This window comes from Macrosteles quadrilineatus, unplaced genomic scaffold, assembly GCF_028750875.1.
Source record: "Macrosteles quadrilineatus isolate MER2022 unplaced genomic scaffold, UCM_ALF_1.0 Scaffold_16__1_contigs__length_3527350, whole genome shotgun sequence".
NCBI lineage: Eukaryota > Metazoa > Arthropoda > Insecta > Hemiptera > Cicadellidae > Macrosteles > Macrosteles quadrilineatus.
The window spans coordinates 1,448,632-1,474,573 of record NW_026542609.1 but is presented as its reverse complement, the minus strand read 5'-3'; the positions used below and the strand labels follow the sequence as shown (position 1 = coordinate 1,474,573).

Below are 25,942 nucleotides of genomic sequence, written 5' to 3'. Positions count from 1 at the left end.
TGTAGTTTTAATAATACATATGAAGTCAAACAGGGTGAAGCCCGTGGGTAACAGCTAGTATTAATTAAATAAAGTTTCTATCTCTAATTTCACGAGTTGTATTTTAATTTTCGTATCTCAAATTGATCGGTAGCATTAAGGAGCGTTGAGTTTCAATTTGTTATGTCACTGTTAATTTATACCTTGTAGTGTAATTTTGTAATCTGTATTCTCAAACACTGTCAGAAACAATCAATATTCTAGAGTTAATGTGTTTCATATAACATAAATTTGGAAATTATAATACATATTTACAAACCCAAATAGAGACAGACTATAAATTTTCATAGTAAAAAAGAAAATTAGAATGTGGTGGTATGCATTTTTTAGATCTTCCTTTTTTAATCTATAAGGAATTTAATTACAATTTTTCCAAAATCCTACTACCGCTATCGCCCCGCTCCCGCTCTTGGTGCTTATTAGCTACGTTGCAAGTTGAAGACATTGTTCCATATTTAACAATAACATGTGATGTTTTCATGATCGCGGGAAAAGACGGCCGTGAGTGGGTTTTTGAATTCTGCCGCGATCACGGCATCTGTCTCCTCATAAAAATATGTAATAAAAGTCGTTGTGGTTTAAGGTTGTGGTGCGGATAATCGGCGACTCGGATAGTTGGAGTTCGAGTACGGTTAATTGGAGATTACTGTAGTAAAAAATAAATATACTATAGCCTAGGTCTGATTTAAACATTGCCAAAACTCTACTAACTATTTTCCAACCAGGGGCTGTAACAAATAATACCAATAGTCATTTTCTCGAACTTTTTCCGTGAAGAAAATAAATGTATCAGTTGTCGCGGCGTAATGGTTTCGGCTGTCAGCGCAGGGAAGTCTCTCGTCAATAATTGACAGACCGGGGCTGGAGAATCATTAAATCATCACTCAACCCTCCCCTGATATCTGACAGACTCGATTGCAAAATCCGATTTGTAATTCATTGGTGATAAATTTATAAAGGCTTAGAACATTATTGTTTGGCAAAAATCCAAGTATGGAACCTCGATAACAAGACCCCCGATAACAAGTCACCATGAAAAAAAGTGTCATTTTTAAATCCTCTTAACGTTTTTGCCCCTAATAACATGTTAAACCTCAATAAAAATCAACCTTGATAAAAGGTCTTGTTTAGTAATCCCCTCGAGTCTTGTCATTGAGGTTATAGATTCTATATTATAGGTGTTTGTGTTTATTAATTTACATACTTAGTTGCTCAGGACTTGTTGGACCCCCTCAATATATTCAAACCCAATCCAAATGTACAATACTTTATTTTTTGCTCTTTAAAACCTAACAAGCTTTAGTAAATTTTCTCATAGAAAAGTGGCTATTTACAAATACTGTAGTCTGTCTTGTCAGTCCGTTTATTATGTGCTTAACATAGGTAGGCCCTATGGTATTCTTATGTTTTTGCACCCTAGTAGCAAATAATCGTTCAAATTGTTGTATATCCTACTGTATACCATTTCCTCTCCATAAAAATATTTCTGGATTATAAAGTCTGAGGTATTAACGGTATTTACCATACGGTATTTAGTTGGTTAATTATCAAAAAACATCTTACAATTTCGACAATCATCTATCCTAAACTGATTTCCGATTACCAAGCAACATTTCCTCCTCAATGACATTGATACAAAACCGTTGAACCATTGAACCTTGTCGGTCAGTGTCGACCGAGCCGCTACAAACCCGCGCGATCACCGCAAATGGCGGGTAAAAACTGCCCGGCAAAACACGTAGCGGCCAGCAAACAGACCATTGGTCACTGGTCGCCTCTGTTAAGGCTTCATGCTTGGGAAATAAAGGCAAAATAGAATCATGAAGAACACCACGTGCAATGGTGAAGAGGAATTATCTTTTATCTTAGCTTTAGGGGGTTTCAATTCTTTCTGTAGATTCGGGTAATCGTCGATTCGGATGGTTGGAATTCTGTTATGAGTTATACTGTAGTAAAAATGAATAAAATATAGTTCTGATTTATTGTTGAAACTCTACTAATTATTTTCCAACATCTACTAATTATTTTTCGGAAGTGGAACAAAAATTATCAATAGACGTTTCCGTCGAGGAAAAGAAAATGTATCAGTTGTGGTGTCGTAACGGTTTCTTCTGTCCGCGAAGGGAAGTTTCTCATCAATAATTGACAGACTGGGGCTGGAGAATGTTATTTATCTAGAGGAACACTGCTGGCCAAGCATGAAGCCACTGGAAAAATAAGGAAAACTCATTTATCCTGTCTCCTTTTTTAAATTTGGCTAACAATCAGTAAGTTAACCAAGTAGACAACCTCAAGAAATACTGAACATTGATTAGGACGTTTTACAATTGTTTAAAACGCCTTAATGCACCTAATGGTTAAACCAACTGCTGAACGGAAATAAACTTTATTTAAGCGTCTTCCTCACTCTAATGCCAATTCAGTAGCATACATAGAGCCAGCTATGTATCTATGACCAGTCTATCGATTAAGAGTACTGAGTGTAGCTTCTACATATAATGTTATTGAGGAAGCCTTCCAAGAGTTAAGACGTCTTTGTAAGAACTTGTGTCCAATTGGGCATGCAACTAAATGTATTGTCAAGAAATGATCATTTATGCCAGGACATATTTTTAATAAGCATTTTTGTAAATTTATTATGAAACAAGATGGATTTAAATTGTTATCATTTATTTTCCCCTAAAGATGTAGTCGTTTTCTATGAATACATGTATAAAATGTATGATTACCTACTTTGTTTATACGAAGGATATCATACAAATCAATCATTGGTTTTTTATTATATACAAAATATAATTTGTAAAATAAAGAATCATGTTTCAACAAAGCTTTATACTGCACACCCGCCTGGTTTATATTAATTCAAAGTAAATATGTAACTTGTATTATCTGCTTTATTTTATCAACAGTTTTCAGCAGATCGTTGAAGTTATTGTAATATGTATGAACCTTTGTGTAAAACGATTCATAGTTGCGTAATAGTATGCATCATCAACTATTAAGCATATTTACTGTATTAAAAACGGTTTTTATTGATACCAGTTGCATTATAGAGACAGTTAATAGACATTCCTTATTTTCATGTAACAAAGTAACGGTTTCATTCGGATAAGAACCTAATTAAAATACACCAATTTTATTTGTTTAGTCTTCAGCAAATATGATAATTAAGACTTTTAAAATCTTTCAACAAGGATCAGTTTCTGTAAAAGGTTTCTTATTGTTAAAGATAATTTTCCAAGTCAATTAATTAGGTATTCAATCTTGTCTGAACGGCTGCATGAAAACAAAAGACCTTTTGTTGTGTTTTCTTAATAAACTTAATTGTCTTGTTGACAGAATCAAATTGTATGGAACCAGAGTAATATTAGTAGAAGAGTTAAATATTAATGTTATTAATCTTGAAAAAACCTCATTCATGAATATTATATTAGTTAAGATACAGGATCTTTTGTTAAAAAGTAAGTTTCATTAGCAGAATTTCCATTTAAAATCCTTAAAATGTCATTATTTTGCAACAAAGACCAATTTTAATAATGCCGACTGTTATCTACAGATTCAGTTTAAATTTTAAATGAGTACAAATATTACTTGCTCCCTGATTTTAACATTATTTTACAGTTTTGTGTTTAAATTGAATACAAATATTTCAATCAGGAACCTTTCTTTGTCCCTAAAAATAGAGTTCACTAACAGATTTGTACTTTTTTGTATTGAATTGTTACATTATTGTTTTTATCTTTGATAAAAGAAAACTCAATATCCAGTAGGCCTACAGTAAATAATCAGCAACCAATTAATTTAGTTTAAGTTTCAATTCTTATAGTTAGTTTTTTTCGTTCAATATACCTGTGTATTAACATTTAAAATATAATTAAAATAAGTAAGCTCAACACTGAATGAGCCATTACTTTGTACTTTCCTTTGTAAAATGCAGATAAAAAATATCCCAGTTGCTTTATCTAATAAATCTAGGTTGCTTTTGACTTTGGTTAGTACAAGTCAACTGGGCAGTTTAATAGTTTTTTTTGTCGACATTTTTGTAGTTTTCTGTTAATAAATGAGTTTATTTCAATTATGTATTTATTTGGTTGAATGTTAAATAGGCCCTCGTATTCTAAACATGAATTAAACTAAGTTTTAAATATGTAAGAAATTGTATTAGTTGTCAATAAGCTAGGGCTGCTTGGTTTTAATAATTTTTAAAATCTGTGTATTTTTCTGCCATCCTATTAAACTCCATTTATATGCATTCCTTGGTTTTGTAAACCCTCCTGGATTCCTATTTCTATTCAATTGGGAGAAAAATGATAAATAAACGCAAATACCACAACCAAGAACAAAGATTATACTGTACCACTTAAACAAGAACTGTACCTATAAATTACAAGCGGGTTGAATTTAAAATTCACTTTGTAATGTAAACGGTGTTCTGTGTACTTTTAATTAAGGAGGAAAAGTGAACCAATTTATCTCTGTCCAGCACAGTAATCTCAACAAATGGTTAATGACATGTTTTGTCATCCTTTTCACTAATTTGCCCTCCCTGTATCAGCTTCAGATTATAAGAACATCTCCATTAATTGTCAAAAGTGATTGTTCTTCTGTTGATCCATGGATTATGTCACTTTTTGTCTATATTGTGTCAAGCTTCCAGTGGCATTGATATTTTTTGTAGTATTTTGCCACTTTATGTCTAAAAAATTATTTATTTGTTACCCCGTTATTTGTCATACAAATAAAACAATTCTTAAATACTCTTTCAGTATAATTAATAGTAATAGTTTTAAGTTTTGAAATAAAAAGCCCCTCCCACGTTTTAATATATAAGATTGTTGTACATTGATGATAAACAAAACATAAACAATAATTTATAAATGATGTAGCATTTATTATTTAATTCATTACTTAATTCCTGGGTCCTTCGGAGGACATCAGGCCACAGCTCCCCTAACATTTTAAAAATCATTAAGGAAGCTATTTTTAAATTTTTTATGAAATCATTATCTAAAACTCATCAGTAAAGCGACAAATTCTTCTAATTGATAGTGCCCAAGCTTCTAGAAAAGCAATGTTAGATATTTTCTATCTTTTTATTGTTTCGTTCTAAAATTAAACTTTAATCAACTCTATTTAACTAGTCAAGCACTAAAATACCAGACTTTTTTAAATCTGTTTAATGAGTTATTCAATACATCTTGTTCTAATCTAAATCTGTCTTCTGCAAAGTCTTGTCCATTTTGTCTAATCATGTCTAAACGCTTTTATACTTAGCAAAACTAAAATCCTTTAATATATTTTTTACTATTATCTACTGTAGCAAGAATCAATTAAAAATTACCAAAATTTACATCATTCTTATAAGATAAACTTACACTACTAAAATTACAAGTAATCATAGTAATATTCTACAAGAAAAGTAAATTTACTTCTTTGAAAGTCTTACAGTCGGTGAGTTCTGAAAATACAGACGTAGATACAATTGTGTCAAGAAACAAGCCTTGGAAACATGTTTCCACATTTTTCCAGTTCAGGATCAAAGAGTCTTTTCTTCATGACTTCTCATAAACTTGTGAACGTTTTTCTTCTGCTCAAACTACAAAATCTTACCACCATTGATTTAAAAAATTTAAATCATCTTTAGACATTTTTTGTTATTACCTGTATTTTGTCATAAATGAAATAGTGTGTCAAAATTGTAATTTAACATTATAAATTACACAATAGGATATATAAGATTTTGTTTATGTATGTAATGTTTACAGTTTTGTGCGATTCTCTCATGTAAAATTTAGCTGATTATTAAGTTGAATAAAACCATATAAATTTGGTTTCCAAACATTTCTTTACATAACAGTAGCCTAGAAAATATACCGTAGATTATTGGTCTTAATGTTTGAGTTTGAGTTTTAATCCAAATATGTTCTTTTGTCTCACAATTTAAAAGTTTATTAGAGTGGAGTCTGTATGTTTGAAGCTATACATAGCCATAGATTAATCCAATGATTTGATTAACATGAAATGGAGATTTATTTATGTGGATTAAATAAAAGTTAACATATTTGATACTTATTTATAATGGGATGACACTATGAAATCTATAAAATGATAGAAAAAACTGAATTTCTTAAAGACATTTGTGCAAATTTGTATTTTATTTTCATTAGATTATAGACATTTAAATAACTATGTAATGTAAAACTCTTGAGTCTTAGAAGTAGTTTCAAAAAAATATTTTATGAAGTACGTAGTTGTCGAAATAAACTATATGTCGATAAAAATATCTCAACTAATAAAATTGTTGGTATTTTCCCCTCAAGAAGTGTTGCCTGTATAAAGTACCATTTAATGCCCATAACGGCATAGACTAAATCTTGTTCTATTTAGGAGGTAAAAAGTACAGATCAGTTTCTTACACTGCTTATAACAATTTTTCATAGGGTAACACAGTTTTTTCAAAATATTTTATTCGGAAAAAAACATTTATCCTATGATATATTTGTGCTTAACAACAAAAAAGATAGTTTAGGAGAATATTTAATTTGAAATAATTTAAGAAAATCATTAATTTTAAAGCTTATCTGAACTATAATAATCGTTAGAAGTTACAACAACCCCCTGTAAAACAATTAATCTGATGGAATTATCATCTCACCCTGATGAGGGCTGCTTCGCTGAATGCAGTTTTTAATTCCCATTCCACTTTCATCCATTTACTTTTCATCCCTGGAGCTTTGGTATGTTTGTTTTTACATTTGATGCATGAAATAGTTATTTGTGTAACTAGTGGTGAAAGTGGCACTTTGCTGCACACGAGAGCAATGTTTACGCACGAGCCGCAGGCGAGTGTGGAATGGTCTCGAGTGCAGCAAAGGCCTTTTTCACTCGTGTTACACATTATATTTTTCCTACAGTCACTATAAAGCATATAAATAATTAGTCTTTCAAACACTATGCAACACGTTTTTAGGTTCAGCTGGCAACACAAATGGTGCCCTAGAGAAAGTAGTACTCGCGGTCCATATCACTCCGCTATTTTTCCTCGGCAAGAAATGTGCTCCGCGTTTTGAGAATATAGTTCCGTATGTTTTTGTAATTTGAAGTGGTTTCCGCGCCTAAAAAAATGCTTTAAAGGTATTTTCTTGTTTATTAAGATCGTAGGAATGTTTTAAAAACGTTCAAAAGAAAAGTCCAGAAAGTTCAGTAATACCGAAACTATAAACACGAAATGACAGGTTAAATCGTAGTTATAATAGTCAATCAGCTGCTCATAGTATTATTATCTTTAAGTGTTGCCAACCTATTTCCAAGCGTACACGGATTACGTGCATAATAGAACCACGCTGTTTTGTGTCGTTTCGTTGGAATCCTGATGTGCGGCAAAGTATAAACCGTACGACAAAGTATAAACCGTACGGCAAAGTATAAATATGCAGCAATTAGCAGCTTTCTGTACTATAAACAGTACAAGGAAGCCAACTTTGTCGGGTGACTGTAGGAAAACAAATTTGCGCATGAAATGCCAGTTTTATTAATTTTTTATTGTCCATTAATTACTTCTAATGTGTTATGACTTATTTTATGTTTAAAATTTTTTGTGACTATTGTTATCTTCACTATTTAAGGTCTACAATGTACTTTATGACGGTTTTTAGGTAGAAAATTGATTAAATGTACTGTTTGATTTAATTATTTAAAAACTACTGCTTTAAAAGAAAGCACAATAGTCAACGGAAATATAATCTATATATTAATAGGCAAGCATGTTTCTTTAAAACGTTTTTTTCTCAGCTCGTGTGCATCACAGGGAAATCTACGCATATTGTTAGAAAGATACTTTCCTGTAGATGTGCAGGATCCTTTAATAAATTCAAATAGGCTCGAAAATAATCCAAAAAACAAATTTTGAATTAAAAAAAAGTTTAACATAGGCTTTATGGTTTGCCATGCTGGTGAAGAAATAACAACTAAAATTTAGTTAATATTTAATATTAACAGAAAATCAAAACAAATGGAAAAAAATCCAATCAATTGTTTTATTTACAGTGTGCTGTGAAAACAGGGAGGTCTGTTAGTACATTACATTTGGTTGAGTTTTCGACCACTGTACGACCACTAGTTCAAATAAAACAACTGATTTATATACACATATTTGAACTTGGATATTTATAACACAGTTAAAAAGGAAACTTTTTATAACATAATTATAACATAACCTTAAAACTATTAAACACGGTGACATAAGTACTTCTCTAGGAAGCTCAGAAGTACATAATGCAGTATTAGTATTTAATAACTAGATAGAGGTAAAGAGGTTTTAGCAATCATTAAAACTTTAAAAGTCACAGGTTCAGGGCAAAAAATAGATACCGTAATAAGTTGTTATTAATAAATTATGTGTTTCAAAGACAGTATTATTACCGTATAAGATTTGGTATATCAGAATCAGCATCGTTTATTGCCATAATAATACTAAAATGTACAGGGCAATTGTCACTAAAACTAAACAAGTGATCACTAAAACTACACAACATTTGATAGCTTGGTGTAATGTAGTTTTAATACAATATTTATGAACTTGATTTTTTACACCACTGTATTTGAAAATTTGTTTTGTACTTTTTTAAACCTACTACCGGGTAGTATTCATTCTTCATAATAGAATAATTGTGTGGAATCACAATATTTGCCAAATACTTAAAAAAACTGGTAATATTTTCACAAACTAGTCAATAATCAGGAGTGTTATAGTTTGTATGATGGAACTTGTCTCATGACCCTAGGTACCTGGGACTGGCCTGGACTGGTTCCATCATACAGACTATATTCAGTAATTCACGTCTTTTATAGGCTGTGTTCTAATCTTGTGTTTTTGCAGGAGTTGAAGGAGAGTTTCAACTATGGCCTGTTCTGCCCACCAGTCAATGGCAAAGCAGGAAAATTCCTGGATGAGGAAAGACGACTCGGTGATTATCCGTTTAACGGTCCCGTCGGATATCTGGAGGTAAGTCGGCCGAGGAATCGTGAAAAGCATAAAATTTCTTTGTAACTTTGATACAAATTATAATGTAAAAAATTCCATCATTTTAAATTTAAGGAATATTTTTACCTTTGCTAGCTACAAAGGGTTTGCATCAAGTGTATTTTTTGGGGTTGTAGGGTAACTAAGGGGTTTAATTTTTTATTTAATAGGTAATTAATGGAAAGGGAGCTCTGCTTTAAGCAGATTTTAAAAAGCTTAACAAAGCTTAATTCAAATTCAAATGTAATGCTCAAATCATAAGCTTTTGAGCCCTTATACTGGCCAAATATTAAAATTGTAGAGATAAGTATTCTTTGAAAGAGAAAATGTTTTGTACGGATTTATGTAGATTGTGTTGAGATGGTAGTGCTTTGATGTCTTATTGAATTATTACATTAAAAAAAATCTGTTTATCAAAACCTGTTGAGAAGCAGCACTGTTTCCTGTCAACTCCACTTCCACAAATCAGCTGATGTGCCAGTTTACACTGTGTACCAGATATAATTTCCATTACGCGTTAGTGTTGCAAGTACAATCTCAGTTGTTGGCTACTGGTGTTGTTTGCCTTCAGTTTTATGACTCAATGTAGGAGGCCGAAGGCTGGAACTTGTGTTTCCTGTTAACATAGATCATTTAAACACCTGTTGATGACGTTTACAACGCTAATCAATACACAGCATGAAAAATCCAGTGGTTTTTTGGAAGAAAAATATATTAAATTATTTTTTACAAGTACTACCATTGACTTTCAGATAGAGAAGTATACATCTCATTATGGACCAGCTGTCAAAAATTCTTTATTTAAAAAGAATATGGTTGAGTAAGCCAGTCACAGAGTGTACGCGTTTAAAATTATATTTCCTACTTTATTTTTTGTTACATCTGGTCCATATAAATGGGATATCTACTTCAGTATCTTCCTAAAATCAATGGCTAACAACAATTTTAAATTAGAATTCCACAGAAACACTAAGACCAAACTTGATATCGAGTGTCTGTTTCAGTTGAAGGCCAAGAGGAGAGTGTACAAGATGGTCAACCTGGATGAGAAGCAGTTGAAGGCTCTCCACACGAGAACCAACCTACGCAGGTTCCTGGAGTACGTCACCAACGCTCAGGTGGAGAAGATAAACAAGATGTGTTCCAAGGGTCTGGACCCGAACTTTCACTGCCCCGAGACCGGAGGTAATGTTAACTCAGTGTTTGTTCTTGATATTACTTGTGTCGATTAGGATGAGGGAAATGCTTCCAAACAATGTTAGTTACACCCCTATATTGGTATGAAATTAATCCAATGGCAATTAATTAAAAAAAGTTACTTGATGTCAGTGAAACGATCACGATGTAGTATAATATAGAAGTGAAGTACGGAGGAAACATGCTCATGGAATGACCGTGCACTTTCAGCTCTGGTATGTTGTGCCGGAAATATACTTGTGATAAGCAAGGAAAGGCCCGAACAACGAGCTTGGTGTGGAAATTCCTATCACACAGGGCACAAGGTCTTCCTCCACCTTGAGGGTAAGGGGGGCAGTGTGGAACTTTACCCTAGACACCAGCACTAGTACTAAAACACCACTTAAGTGTACCATCGAATGTTTCCTCTGTACCTTAGTTCTTTGTAAGTATAGTTAACTACAACTTTTGCACTGTCAAAACTGGAGCTCTGCTTCAGGTTCAAATGACATGCTAATAATCGCTCATTGTGGATTGCCAGGAGACTAAAAAATATATATATAAATACATATACACACAAGACTAGACATTTGACAAACTGATCGACTAGACACTGATTTTGAACGAGACATGACACTGGTGGAAGTCTAGTCATAAAGAAATAAGTTACAGAGATAACATTCAATGAGTAACTTATGTGGTGTCTAGGGCAAAGTCCAACACCGCCCCCCTTCCCCACATGTACTACAACACTCACAGTGGAAGAAGACACTGTTCCCTGTGTGATAGGAATTTCCGCACAGTGATCGCTGCTCGAGGTCTTCCTTGCTCCTTACCATTATATCTCCGGCACAACATACTAGAGCTGAAAACTCACAGTTCTCTTATAAGCGAGTTTCCTCTGTACCTTACTTCTCTGTGGTCTAGACTCGTATAAAGCATACTTACTTCTACTTGAGAAGAGCAAACTCCAGTATCATACAAAAAGCACAATGTAGGTATCTATTACTCTAATCTATCTTTCAATATAATATTTATCAAACCACAACCTATTCAGTGGTCCACACTACTAAAGTGTTATATTTAAATTTGTTGAAAGGGTTATAAATATTCAGAGGTAGTTATTAAATCAGAAACATAACAAGTGAAGAATTAGTGTTCAACATTAGTCAGGTCTGATTTATTACCCAAACATACCTCATTAAAATCACTTTTGCTGCTCATTAAATAATTTTGTAATATACAAACCGGTTCTGGCTGAGATGAATGGCCGATTATTAGCACTAGAAGGACACTCATTATGTGGTACTTGGCGCAAAACAATGGTAATTGTGGCGACTTGAAAGGAATGTTATACTACTTGCCTATCTATAGATCATACAGCTCATTACAAGAAAATACATAATTGAATTTAATCTCCATTTAGGAAATGATTATCTTAGTAGCCTTTTTATGTGATTATTATGCGACAAAATTTCCACGCTGATAAGTTTTTTAATTAACATAATTGGAAAAAATCAGAGACTGTAACTTAAAGCTTTGGTAAGAAAAATCATTTTTTATATTGATGATTATGATGAAAAACAAATAATAAATGTTAGTGAAACAAAGTTTGCTACATTTGAAACCTAACCTCATGACAATGATTCTTTCTTAAGTCAAATTAAAAAATTCAGACGTTTAAAAAAACTTGTTGCTGCACAAGAGATATTATTGAGACTCTCATAAAATAGGGGTGTATAAGCAATTTTTGAAATTTTACAGGAATGACAAAAAATGTTTTGATGGTTTAAATTTGATTGAAATGAAGATTGTGAACACATTTTGTACTGCAAATGCACTGTGCTTCACATTGTGGTGGAAATTGTTTTCAGGTAAAAGTTATCTTTAAACCAATCAATGATTTATTGTTTTAATCCATATTCGGTCAATGCAATGCAGTGAGTGTTGCGTCATTGAGTCATCCAAGCTCCAAAATTTTATCAATATTAGTTGAATTAAAGATACAGTATTTTAAGAAACCAACAAATTAAAAGAACACACAAGATTTGGGAATGGCCAAGCTTGTTGAGACTTTGTCCATTACTGTAGTATAGGTGAGATATCATGGAAGTTTTTTTATTGAAAACTAACTGTACATACTACTTATTTTTTATTACACCAAAAACTCCATAAATTAATTAACTAATGTCAAACAATGTAGTACAATTTCCCATGGGCGCCCTCAGGATTTGAAACAGGAGGGTGCTGGGGGTCCAGGGCCTTCCCCGGAAAAACTTAGGAAAATCTATATTACTTATTTAATACGCAAGCAGGATATTTGTGACAATTACTCCTCCGAAACTACTGAACCGATTGACATGTTTTTGGTCTCATTAGAAAGAGCGTAACGTGAAGTTGTGCAGGAAACATTCTTTTTAGGTAAATATACAGTGAAAAAGACCCTGGGGCCCTTTAAAGTTTCATATTTCTCCATAAGATTAACAAGGTAAACAAACATTGTAATAAAAACTCCAGCTGTTGTCAGAAATTAAAAGTGAGAAGAACTATGTTAATTTTAAAAATTCAATAAGTTTGCTAATTTAACTGGACACATTGTCTTATGGTTGAAAAAAATATAATTTACTATTTGAATTTGGGTTGGTGTTTAAATATTACAATGGGAAAAAAGCGACGTGGTAGGTGTATTTTAGTAATATTGCCTGTATAGATAGATATACTAAAAAGAAAACTGAATTAACACTGTGCTGAATTTCTTAGTAATCCACTCATTGAAAGAGCCGATTGGCAAACTTAAGGAAACATAGGAAAGTCATAGAACACCACCAAGGAGAAGAAATAGAAATAATGTTTTTTTTTTTCGTTATTATGGACAACCTAATGCGGCTATGAGTAAGGCCATTAGTAGAAAGCACAAAAAAACAAGATCAGCTTTTGAACAATGATAAGATATTTACATGAAATGTTGATTATATTGATCTGTTATGTACATCTTGAGTATCTCCATAACCTTTGAGTCGAATCTTTTAAAGTCATCAGAAATTATGACTGTTATTCGTTTTCAAATAACGCCTACTTAGCAATTGCTCGAATTCGAGCAACAGGGACACTAGTATAATATTTAAAACATATTTTTACGCTATTTGGTAATACATTGAACCAACCAAAACAAAATAGTGTATTGTGCATCAAGGAGGGTAAATCATTGTTTTTTTATGCACAAATTAAAAAATTAATAAGCTTTTTTGAAGTTATTATGTAAAATTTATATAGTTAATTCCACAAGCAAAACAATAAAAAAAAAATTACAGTTGAATAAAGCCTAGATAACAGCCAAGAAAGTTAAAAGTTTTGTTTTCTGGATAGTTTTGTTTTAGTATAAAAGAATAGTACTTCTGTGACCAACTACTTTGTAATCAAATACTTATTTGATTTAAACATAAATTTAATTATTTTTTTTTTAATGACCATTATGAACATACTTTTGTACATTTCTTAAACCCACTTTTGATTAATAAAAATGATTACAGAACATTTTGGGTATTAAATTTATTTCTTATTTTTTTAGCCAGGGGGTGCAAGCGCACCCCCTTGCACACCCCCGGTGGGCGCCCATGCGAATTTCCTAATGCCTTCTCCATAGAAATAAACACCAGCTGTGCCTGTTCATACAGAGACTCCCCTGACGATGGCGACGGGCGTTCGCAAGCCGACTAACGTGCTGAAGGCGTTGGTGAACGGAGGTGCTCTTCTGGACTTTCGCAGCAAGGATGGATCAACCGCAGTCCATCGTGCTGTCGAACACAACAGCCTGGAGGCGGTATGTTTACTCAATTCTACATACACCGTTCACATTGGTCTTATGGGAGACAGTGCTATTAAAATTACTGAAAACGTCATGTTAATTGAAGGCATCAATGAATAACTTGTTTTTGTAACCTAACACCATTTAGGACGGCTAATGACGCTAAAACTAACGTTTGAAATAGAAATTTGAAATAGATGCAGTATAGTTGAGGGGTGAAAGAGTAGAGAAATAGTTCGGTAGCAAACAACCTAGTTTGAAAAAAAAAAAATAAAATTGGATGATTATAAAAAGAAACCAGCATTATTTCTTGTAAAAGGTTTGCTGAGCTTTCATGCGAGTACCATTATAGTAGATTTTTTATTGTTGTTTTTATAGTTTTGTATAGTTGAAATAGATTTATCACAAGAATTGTTTTGAACACCACACTACCAGCAACAAATATACAGTGCGAGTAAAACACACACAACTCTAAATACAACCACAACAATGTGTACCTTCGTTAAGAGCCTACTGAAGAAACTCATATCGCACCTTTTTGAACCATTAAGTACCATGTGCAAGTGATCAGTAAATTTTCCACATCCCAGCTGACTTTACCAGCTTCTCTCTGTAAAAACAGTTTTCTGTCTCCATAAAGTACAGAAACAATGTACATACTTCTTCATGTCTATTGTGGTAAAAAGTATTTTACCAATGACAATTTTTTATAAGCCTTTTTAATTTATTTTTTTAAATCAAAAAGATTCACTTTACAGCACTAGTAAAGGCCAGTGGAGTTCAAGGATTGAGGGCAAAGAAGTAAAATTGTAATGCTTAAAACGCCATCTTAACAGTTGGTAACGGACAAATCCAATTTTTGATCCGCCAACTTTTGCCGGAAACACACATATTCTCTCCTAAAGTGAAATAAATGATTTTCAACCAAACGCTGGAGAAAGGTTTATTGAAAGATTTAGAAAATGTCAGATAGTTCTTAAACAAAACTGTCTTGGGTAAAGTGTAATCAACTTGTATAAGCTTTTTCAATTCAATTCAAAACATCTTTATTCATTAGTATATATTGTATATACAAGAATGGTGCCAAATTCATCGTTACATAAAATATAAACACAAATAAAAGACAAATACAATACACAAGAACAAAACAATACAGTCATCTCTCAAGTAGGTATAAAACAAAAGTATACTTCAGTGAAAACAAAAAACAAAAATATAGTTCAGTGAAACAGCAATAGGACTAAAACATTTTAAGTCAATGCTGTTATTGCTTAGCCCAGAAATCTTTGAATTTATAGAGAGCATTTTGTGTCAAATGTAATTTTAGAGCGTTTTTAAATCTGTTGTCATCTGTTTCATTTTTTATTTTTATTGGTAATTGATTAAAAAATTTTATTCCAATGTATGATGGTTTTTGTTTAAATATTTATTTTTTATGCTTATTAATTTGGAAATTATATCGGTTTCTTGTGTTGTAATTATGATTATCGACGTTTCTAGTAAATGTTGAAATATTACGTTTAACATGAAGAACAATTTGGAAATATAAAGGGTATAAACTGTCATGATACCCAATCCAATAAAATGTTTTTACAGTGTGCATCAAAATCCAATTTAAGCATTGATCTTATTGCATCTTTTTGAAGATGTAAAATTTTTTTGAGGTTAAAATTTGATGTTGTTCCATATACTTCAACAAAGGCTTGTGCCTTGAATTTCTACTTGTGTCGTAAAGACTATCTTTACACATTGCGTAAACTGCTATTGTGTTTCTTGTGCCGGAGAACACTGTTCTCCATTCTGGTAAGTCTGCTTACTTACTTACTTACTGCTGGGGCGCTACAAATCGCAGTCGATTCTTTGCCTCGTAGATCAGCCTCTTCCACGCTTCTCTGTCCGCTGCCATCTCCACTGTCCCTCCACACTGACTCACATCTCTCTTAACTTGGTCATACCATCTCATTTTTGGTCTACCCAGTGGACGCTTTCCAGTTGGTACAGCAGAACATACTTCCTTCAGTCTTGTTCCTTCTTCCCTTCGCAATACATGACCTAGCCAACCTAATCTTTTTGCCTTTATCAAAGCTATTATATCAGGGTCCTGGTATAACGCTCGTAGCTCTTTGTTTTTTCTAATCCGCCATTCTCCTTCTTCGTTTACTGGGCCAAATATTTTTCTTAGGACCTTGTTTTCAAAAACAATCAAGCGTCCTTCATTTCTCTTGGATATGACCCAGGTCTCGCTTCCATACAATAATACTGGTTGAATAATGGTTTTATATATTCTTATTTTTGTATCAGATGATAGGAGTTTTGATGACAGGAGCTTCATACATGCACCTAAACATTTATTGGCATTTGCTAATTTACTTAATATTTCTGTATCTTCTATGTTAAAGCTATTTACAGTAACTACTAAGTATTTAAAGCTTTCTACTGGTTCAATTAAGTAGTTGGCTATATTGAAATTGGTTCCTCTATTGATGGGATGTCGTCCAAACTTTATTATTTTGGTTTTTTCCTCATTTAGTTCCAAGTCTGCTATCCTAACAAAAATCATTTTAACCAAGTTACTTGTGGACTATCTGGCTCAAGTCTGATATGTTGTTTAGGTGACGACCCTATTGGAGTTAGGGGCTAGTCCGAACTACAGGGACTGCAAGGGTCTGACGCCATTGTATGTAGCTATCACTCATAGTGTGGACCCACTACTATGCGAGACTCTACTGCATAACAGAGCAGTCATCGGGGCCCAGGACCTACAGGGCTGGCAGGAGGTCCACCAGGTATATCCGTACAGAACTAGACATTCCATGCACATGCCAAAGAGTTAGCCAGAGTGAGAATATAAATTGTAGTTGAATTTAGTCACTGCACAGAGAAGTAAAATATAGAGGAAACATTCAATGGTACACTTAAGTCGTGTCTAGCAAAAGTCACTTAAGTCGTGTCTAGCAAAAGTCACTTAAGTCGTGTCTAGCAAAAGTCACTTTTGTCTAGTGCAAAAAGTGTCTATTCCATTGGTCGTCCTCTCCCGCTCTCCCCCCTCACCATCACGTACGTAATTTCCCTATATGGGAAATTCGCTAAAAGGAACAACATAGAGTAATGAGCAATTACAATATACCACACTTATAACAGTCAGTGACTACGAAAATTTCTACTTTTACTTTTGTGATGTTTTATGTGTCTCTATGGACTTGTTTAAAGGTAAGTCTGCTTTCCTGTCAATTTCCTTAATAATTCCTGGCAAATGCCCTATTTTTTTATCAGATTCTTCATTAGGTTTGATTATTAGCATCCTCCTTATTAGAATCATTAATAGTCAAAGTTAAAATCCGACTTTCTAATATCCCTCTGAACTTTGACCCACCATCTTGTTTTAGGCCTTCTAGCTAGTATTCTACCTTCAGGGACATTTTGTAATATGTAAAAAGTTATGAACAAACATTTTTTCTTACAGCCCAGATTATTTTTACTCTATAATTAGGGGAGTGAGCTGGTCCAGTGGTTGAGTGCAGGGCTTCTGTCCTCGTGGTCTTGGGTTTAAATCCCGTGAATCACTAATGGATTTAATCTGAATGATAATGGTGCAACCTTTAGGAATAGCAAAAAGAAATTTAAAAAACAATACCATGCTAGAGCCTGGTTAAAATAAAATGAAACTTTATATAATTATTCTTTATTCTTGTCCAGGCGTGCAGGAACGGATTAGTGCAGCATCTAGAACACCTGTTGTACTACGGAGCTGACATGAACGCTAGGAACGCATCCGGAAACACTCCGCTGCACGTGTGCGCAGTCAACGGCCAGGAGTCTTGCGCTCGAGTGCTGTTGTTCCGAGGCTGTCAGCACGACGCGCTCAACTACGCAAACCAAACACCGTACCAGGTCGCCGTCATTGCAGGCAATCTCGACCTGGCCGACGTAATACAAGCGCATAGGCCTGAGAATGTCGGTGAGTGAACCTATCAGCTGTTTTGTCCTCTGTGCTTTCTGGTAGTTGTCAAACTGTTTTTAGACACTTGTAGTATTATTGCGTAGTTTTTACTGTATATCCATAAATTATGCCTATAAATTTTAGTAAGTCAAACTTTTGAATGGACAAGTGTATATCTGTAATTTTAAGTCCCAATCCAATTCGTGAAACAAAAGAATCAATTTTGTTTGCAAACTTTTTAAGTTAATAATTTGTTGTTTAATTTAGCATTTAATCAAATTTAGTTCTTTTGTTGTTGAGTGAGGAAGAAATAATAATAATCAAGTAATCAAATAATTCTACATTTCCGAATTTTATTTAGCTCAGCAAAGTTTTATGGACACCCCTGATTATATTTCTTGTTTCTTGTTGCCTACAACAATGCTATAACAACCAAAGTAATATTTTTTCAACAAAAATACAACGTTTTTTAAACTTGGTTTACCTTTTGTACATTAAAAAAAATTCATCTACATTTTATAATCAATGCAGGAATGATAATCAAAGATATAAAATCGTTCTTGAAGCATATTTCAAAATCTGTCCTCTATATTTGAAACTTGTTTTAACGTTTATCTCTTTGTCTCATTGTTTACACGCTTGATATGTAAATGTTATGTGTTACTTATGCATGAAAGCTTGTGAAAAAATATTTGCTTTGCTAAAATATGCATGTGTGGAAATGTGAATCCAAAATTAAGGAAGGGAGATGGTGTGTAGAAAAAAGAATATCTTCAGACATTTTTTTACCGCTCATAATCACTCTGATTTTTAATGTAAATATATTCAGGGATCCATTCAGTGAGGTTTAATAAAACTATCATTGATCCCCTTATCTCTTGTAAATCTCCTAAATCAAACATAACTAATGTCATTGAATCATACTAGAATCTTTTGAAGAGTTTGAACAATAGAATAAAAAGTATTTAAGAAACATGTCACAAAAAAGCCTTGTGAACAGTTTCTATAATAAAGTCTTCTTGTATTGTCTTGCTAGACTCCTAGGCTTTTATTTCTTCAAGCACTAACAGCTGATATATCGGATGTCATATAAAAGCCAGCTAAACTGGTATCGGACGATCCGGCACTTTCATTAACCTGGCATCTAAAGGTCTGTTCGTAATTTTGTATGCTGTTTTAAGTCATTTTACGCAATCAGCAGATGTTTGGATTGGAGTGATTGTTCAGTTGTTGGTTGGACTCTTTATTTCCCTAGTCTTGCAATAATTGCAGGTTTTAGAAGACATCCAATAATCTGGAACTTTCAATGTTCCCAACGTGTCTACTGTATAACAAAATCTTCAGTTGCAATTATTAAGTGAACAGAATTTAACAAATATAATTAAAAATTGTTGCTGCTCTTTGCTAAACGTCAGAGACAAACCGTCTTAAGTGGCAATTTCGGTTAACCTATGTTTTGGATGACCGCCGCTCTACTGTACTGTAAGATAGTTCTTTGAATTTACTAGTAACATAAGTGCGGTAGACCTTCAGATCTAATCCATTATATTACCAAGGGTTCTAAACTCTACACATTCTCTCCCCACCCCGAAGACAAACCGTAGATTGATGACTCAAAACCCATTTTGACCACATCTTGTATTCAACCCAAAAGAAGTTCACGTGTATGTGGCATATTTTAACGATATAGCCCAATCAAAAATAAACTCTACACAGATGGAAGTTGATCTTATTGGTGTGTATTCTTTAGTTTGTCCAACAGAAACTTTTTCATAAAATTTTGTGTGCTTTAGATTAGAAAAAAAACATGATAAAAATAAGTATAATGACTAACTAAGAACATAATCCCTGTTGTTTAAAACGTAATGTTTGTAAAGCTAGAATGACCTTAATACGTAACTCAATCCTATTTAATATTAGTTAACGTTTTTGTATAATCTAAAGGTAAGTACAGTATGCGGGTGGCATTACTGCTCTTGAATCCTATTCTTATCATTCTTACATCCTCAAACAAGTTTATAACAATCATTTCTGAGTCATTTAGAAAAGTTATTCTTTGCTGTAGTATACCAATCATACCAAACCATGATTGTAGTGCCATCTGTACATAGACTATACAGTATGTTACACGCACTCTTTGCTTCGTATGATGCTGGTGGTGGCGGTTTCCTTCCTTTTCCCTTACCTTCCTCTTTCCCTTACCTTTCACACATTATCTCATTATCATGTCTTTTCTTCATCCTCAAAATCACTGCATGTACATAAGCATTTATAAAAAACTCACAACTTAATGCTTCCACCTAAAAGCTTAACTGCTGCCGCTGAACATTTTCTCAAGTTCATCACCGTGACTCATATTTTAATGTGTCAATTTGAGGAATCTCAAAGGAAAGTAAGATACAGAGCTAAAGAAAAATTAAGGGTTACATCGTTAGAACTTTAATTTGATTTTGTGTTGTTTTGTAAAGTTCGTAAGTTGCAAATCAATGGTTGAAGTATTGTTTTAGATTCGGAAGCATGGTGTTTCGGTGTTGGGAGTTTTATTCTTTCTTCAGACTCTGTCTCGTTTGAATATTTTTAAGGAGCATTTTCACAGTTGTAAAGTTAGTTTTTGTGCAATTGTTAGCTCATATTTCATTATAATTTGTAAAAAGAAAGTGAACATGTTAAATTAAACCAATATACTGTTCAGTTTGGACAAAGACTTAACACTGTTGGTTCTTTACCTTCTTGTATTATTGTAAATGAAGTTAACAATCAGCATTGTCTAAATATACCACATTCCAACAATATACTCTGACAAATGATAATGCCTGCGTTGGGGCCTGATATCTCTTATCACTCATATCCTGTTTCATTCCATCACAAGATTCCTTTGTGTCTCATTCATTCTGTTTTTCACCTGATCATATTTTGTTTTTGCGCCTGATACACTCATGTGTTTCCATTTCTGTGTTTAACATCAGTTTTTTTTTTTTTTTTTATTCCAAGAGAATGGCTCAAATTCTTGATTATCAAATCATTTGATCAACTTGTGTTTCAACCTGATAATTTCATTTTTTTATTTTCTGATCACTAACAGATTTTGTGTTCACACCACATTAGTTTTCTCGCCTAACATTTCATCCCTGTTGTTTGTGTGCAGTCCCTTTCCGAGAGCTCCCTCGCTACAACCCCAGACGACGGAGCATGTTGCCCTCTATCTCCCACACCATTGTACCCCTACCCCCTCCCTCACCTTCACTCTCTGCCCGTTCTTTCCCCCCCTTCAGCTCAGCGTCGTCCAGCCTCAGCGAGACTTCCTCGGGCTCCGCCAAGACCACGACGACAGAAGACACTGCCAGTTATATTACAGGTATGTTCATCTGCCACGCCACCGCCGCATGCACTAAAGCACTAGGTTTTAGGTTAGGAATTTATTTTGCATGTTATTCTAAACTGTGGCTTAAATATGTGTGATTAATTAACCTATGGGTGTTTTTACTTAGTTAACGTGATATTTGGTAGGTGAGTGAGCAATTAGATGCAATTTTACTACAGTTGACTTAATCTATTTTGGATCTGTTCTGTTCAAACACAAATTATGTTGGCTACTATTTGTGTGAATCACATACTCACACACATTTGCCACCCTGTTTGTCTACAGCCATGAAAAAAAAACAAATCAAAAACTGCTCATGGTTGTGGGATTCATCTACAATCTAGAGTGACACAAAATAACCAGCTATTTTTTAATTCAGTTTAGTGGAATGTAATTAAAGGATATTCAGAATTTTGGAAAATTAACGAAGTTTATTTTGATATGGGTTTACTACCTACAGGTCTAATAGGAAATTAACTCTTTTTTGTTGAATCTCAGCCATTATCTTGTGGAAACCTTATTGAAATACAGTTACCCTATTGAACCTTCCGATAGTTCGACACTCGATAGTTCGGCACTCCTTGTAGTTTGACACGGGCTGTGCTATTTTGTCAAGTGATATTTAATGGTTACTATTGAACATTAATTTGTCATTTATTGTTGACTTGAGACTTAAGTAATGAACAGTGAAATTGTTAAACTTTTTAGTATTTAATAAATTTGGGTGATTTCTATATAAGACTTGTGTTTTTACTTTCCTGTATATTAAGCTCCATTTACTCCCTCGAACTATAGATTTTCTACTGTACTCAGATTGCAAAAGGATTTTTTTTCACATTCAAGGTAACACATTTTCCTAGTTTAGGACCTCTTCAGAGTGGAGCTTGTGAAATCAGTCAGTGGAAAAGCTACACTCTGAACAAGCAAAATATCAGTCCCATCTTGTGTGAAGGTTTTTTTTATGTATCTACCTATGAATCCTTGAACTCTAATTTTCTAAAAAAAAATAGTTGAACTCTTTCCTTTTTTCTTAAACATCAATGAATCACTTGGCTTTTCCATCAAATCTTAACTAATGAAATAGTTTCTACTGTAAAGATTAGGACTGCTGATAAAGCAGTGTCCCAATTCCCTGTTTGTTTTAAGTTGGTAAAATAATTAACCGGTTATGATTGTTCTACTGAAAAAAACTAATTTTTAAGGTAATTAATTATTGATTTAGTTCAAGTGTTACTCTATATTCTTCATCTTATATTAGCCACTAGCTATGCAGTTAGTTATATTACCAATGTTACTAATTTTGAGTGACACTGATTGGTTGTAGAGGTTAAACATCAAATGAATATTATTCTAATCATCCTATGGTAATTAAAATTAAAATCACAGTCAAGATCAGCATTGATCACGAACAGGTAATCACAAAACGGTTCTTGTATACATAGTGTTTCGTTGCTTTATTTATTTTTTTGTCCTAGGACGCTAGGGTCTGGCCCGGGATATTTTTTCAAATTACTTCAGGCATGTAGAGGTTGTGGCTGATTCGCGGGATTTGAACCCGGAACCTCAAGGACCGAAGCCCCTCACTCTACCACTAGGCCAACTCTCTCTCCACTCTTTTATACATAGTTTAGTTACCATTTGTACATCGCGAATCCTTAACTTTGACAGATGTATTCTTGTTTCAGACAAAAGTCTGTGTGACACCAGTGACATCATCAGCGACAGCTCAGGCGTGGGGACAGCCAATAGTGATTCACTTACGCTGCCGGGCACTAGCGTTGTCTGCGTAGAGAACTACAGTTCGAGCCAGCCTGGCCATCTACGGCTCTCCCAAGGAGACATACTTGATGGTACTTATTGATTATAACACCATGATTTCAAAGTTTACATTATTTATCTAAATGAAACAGCTGTTTGATGCAATTACCAGCTGTTTGTTTATTTTTCAATCTACATTATTTATGATTTGAAATGAATTTAGTTTGGAAAGGGTATTTACATTTATGGGGATGCAATTCAAAATCATATTGCAAAGCCTAATGCGGCAAAGATAAGTCACAGTTTGGTAAATATATAAAATTTTGCATAGCCATATCAAATGTGTTTTAATAAGATTGACTTTATTTTACAATAATGAAAAAAATTCTCTTACCACATTATTAAAATATTTTTTTAGTAAATTTAAAGAACTTAACTGTAGATTTCCATGTTTACATTTCAATATAATAATCCTAGAGAGTTTGAAATTTAATCAATTCAAGTACCAACAAAAATATCTTTATTTAGCTTTTTTTAAATAAATTAAAAAATTATGGTTTTGTAAAATAGCTGGAGTCATTCCCCTGTCATAGTAAAAAAATATCTGATCTATTTTTGTACCTCCAAGTTCAAACTATGCGTTTCTTTTTGGTTTAATTTAACTACGGTTTTTCAGTTACTTTTTAACACTAAGAATATGTCTCAGGTTTTTCAACTCTATCAAAGAAGTGGAGACTAGAATTAATGTGTGAGTTTGAGTTTATCTTGCATGTGAATTGCAATCAATAACAGATATATTTAATGATTGCACTGAATGATTCTGAAAGTTTTTTTCCCAGGCAATAAATGGGAATAAAATTAGGCTTTAAGTAGAAGTAGAGAAAGGCATGCAACTCGAAAGGACCTAATGATTGAGATATATGCTTGCACTCAATGCTTTAACATAAACATTTTCTGCAACAGAAAAAGTATATAGGTTCCACTCTCTCTGACTTCTTCCCAATTTTACTATCAATTCCATTTTACTAAGTCTTACTGCATTTTCCTTACATCCCCAAACCACCTTAGTCTTGCTTTTTTTCTCTTCTCTCTTTTTTAGCTTTCTTCCACTAAGTTAACCCCTCTTCTGATCCCTCCATTTCTAACTTCACCCCATCTTTTACTCTTATAACCATCAAAAATATCATTCTTAAACATCATCAATGAACGCTCCAACTATAAATTTATTCTGATTACCATTACCTTACTCTTTTCCTTGCTTATTCCTATTCTTTATTTTATTTTTTTGTGATCGTGGTTAGTGAATATATCGTGGATATATGGATATATATGGATATATTGTGGATATATTTGTGGATATATTGTGGTTATATTTGTGGATATATTGTGGATATATTTGTGGATATATTGTGGATAGTCGAGTCTACTGTAGTTCCTTATATATGATGCTGTGGTTAGTATCTCGTCTCGGAAATGTGGGAGGGACAGGGTCAACCCCTAGGACAAAAATATTTATGGTTTGGAGCACTTGCTTTACAAAATGGCATTAGTGTTGACAATTATTAAAAAATAAATGGCAAATTTTCACAAATTCCTCTTTTGTAAAATATTTGAAATGTTATATTTCATGCAATAATTAAGCATACTTCTTTATTTATTTTACTTTTTAATAGTTTTCTCTGTCACATAATTAGTATATGAATTTGACAGTTACCTCTGTCTGTTACAGTGACTGGGACTACGGACTGTGGACTGTTGGAAGGCACGCACCGCAACGGGGGGGAAACGGGGCTATTCCCTCCCCACTGTGTACAGGAGGTGCGACTACGGGGGGGTTTAGTACCCCCGCCTCAACTGCCTGTACATCGCCGTGTAGTCGGACGCAGGGAGTCCAACGCTACCTCACTCAAACACTTTGCCACTGCCCCGAGGCATAAAAAACAGTAAGTTTTTGTCCCGACGTAATTTAAGATATTTTGTATGTAACCTAAACCATTTTTTGGAGAATTCATCCTACTGATAGTTATTACAGGACCTGATCTCGAATAATGTAATTTTAATTTTACATATAAAATTTTTGATATATTTAAGAAAAAATAAGATTAAGATAAACCTTTGCGGCCAGTCTCCATAGAATACTGGTATGTGCAGACAGGCTGTAATATGATTTCAGCATAAGCAGGCAAGTCTTACTGATACGTTAGAGCATGCGGTTGGTCTCAAGCAAGCAATGTCTTTTTAACTACTGGCATTACTTTACATGAGTTAAATGTTTTAGTGCTAGTATAGCGCTTTACGCAATTTTGTTTGACACAGTACTTAGCACATAAATAGTTTAAGGATGTTATTCAAATTATGTTGTAGTATTCTAACTGTCTTGTGGTCTCTTATCAACATAACAGGTTACCAGCGGAACCACGCACTGTGGTGTTGCACCGTGCAAGGCGAGGGTTTGGGTTTGTCTTGCGCGGCGCCAAGGCAACATCACCCCTCATGGAGTTGACGCCGTCCGCGAGGTATCCGGCACTTCAGTACCTGGATGATGTGGACAAAGGAGGTGTCGCGGACATGGCTGGCCTACGGAAGAACGACTACTTGCTAGCGGTAGTTATTCACATCCATAGCCCTACACTCTAAATAAATATTGTAAAAAGTTTACGAGGACCAGGGTTTGACTTTTACCCTCAAATAAAGTTACTGTTGCAAACTAAATGTCGGATTAATCACTACACTTTTCAAAGATGTGGACATAAATGTGATGCATTTATTCCAAAAATGGGATTGCCATAAACTAAATTCACTGTCCAGTGCAGTGAGCAAGAAATACAATTGGTTTGGTAG

At 33.7% G+C, this 25,942-nt stretch overlaps 1 protein-coding gene across 8 annotated transcripts in view; it reads left to right on the top strand.

Moving 5' to 3' along the window:
* Positions 1 to 25,942, top strand: part of LOC129005104 (SH3 and multiple ankyrin repeat domains protein 3-like) — a 238,027-nt gene that overhangs the window by 194,283 nt on the left and 17,802 nt on the right. For 3 of the 8 annotated variants that reach the window (XM_054433901.1, XM_054433898.1, XM_054433899.1), the window contains 10 exons: positions 8,918 to 9,043; positions 10,066 to 10,246; positions 13,912 to 14,057; positions 16,655 to 16,828; positions 17,739 to 18,000; positions 21,128 to 21,337; positions 23,029 to 23,193; positions 23,808 to 23,849; positions 24,831 to 25,044; positions 25,504 to 25,705. In XM_054433901.1, coding sequence (XP_054289876.1) covers positions 8,918 to 9,043; positions 10,066 to 10,246; positions 13,912 to 14,057; positions 16,655 to 16,828; positions 17,739 to 18,000; positions 21,128 to 21,337; positions 23,029 to 23,193; positions 23,808 to 23,849; positions 24,831 to 25,044; positions 25,504 to 25,705 — 1,722 coding nt within the window. The remainder of the gene's footprint in view (positions 1 to 8,917; positions 9,044 to 10,065; positions 10,247 to 13,911; positions 14,058 to 16,654; positions 16,829 to 17,738; positions 18,001 to 21,127; positions 21,338 to 23,028; positions 23,194 to 23,807; positions 23,850 to 24,830; positions 25,045 to 25,503; positions 25,706 to 25,942) is intronic. The other 5 variants (XM_054433903.1, XM_054433902.1, XM_054433907.1 and 2 more) reach the window with 3 other exon arrangements.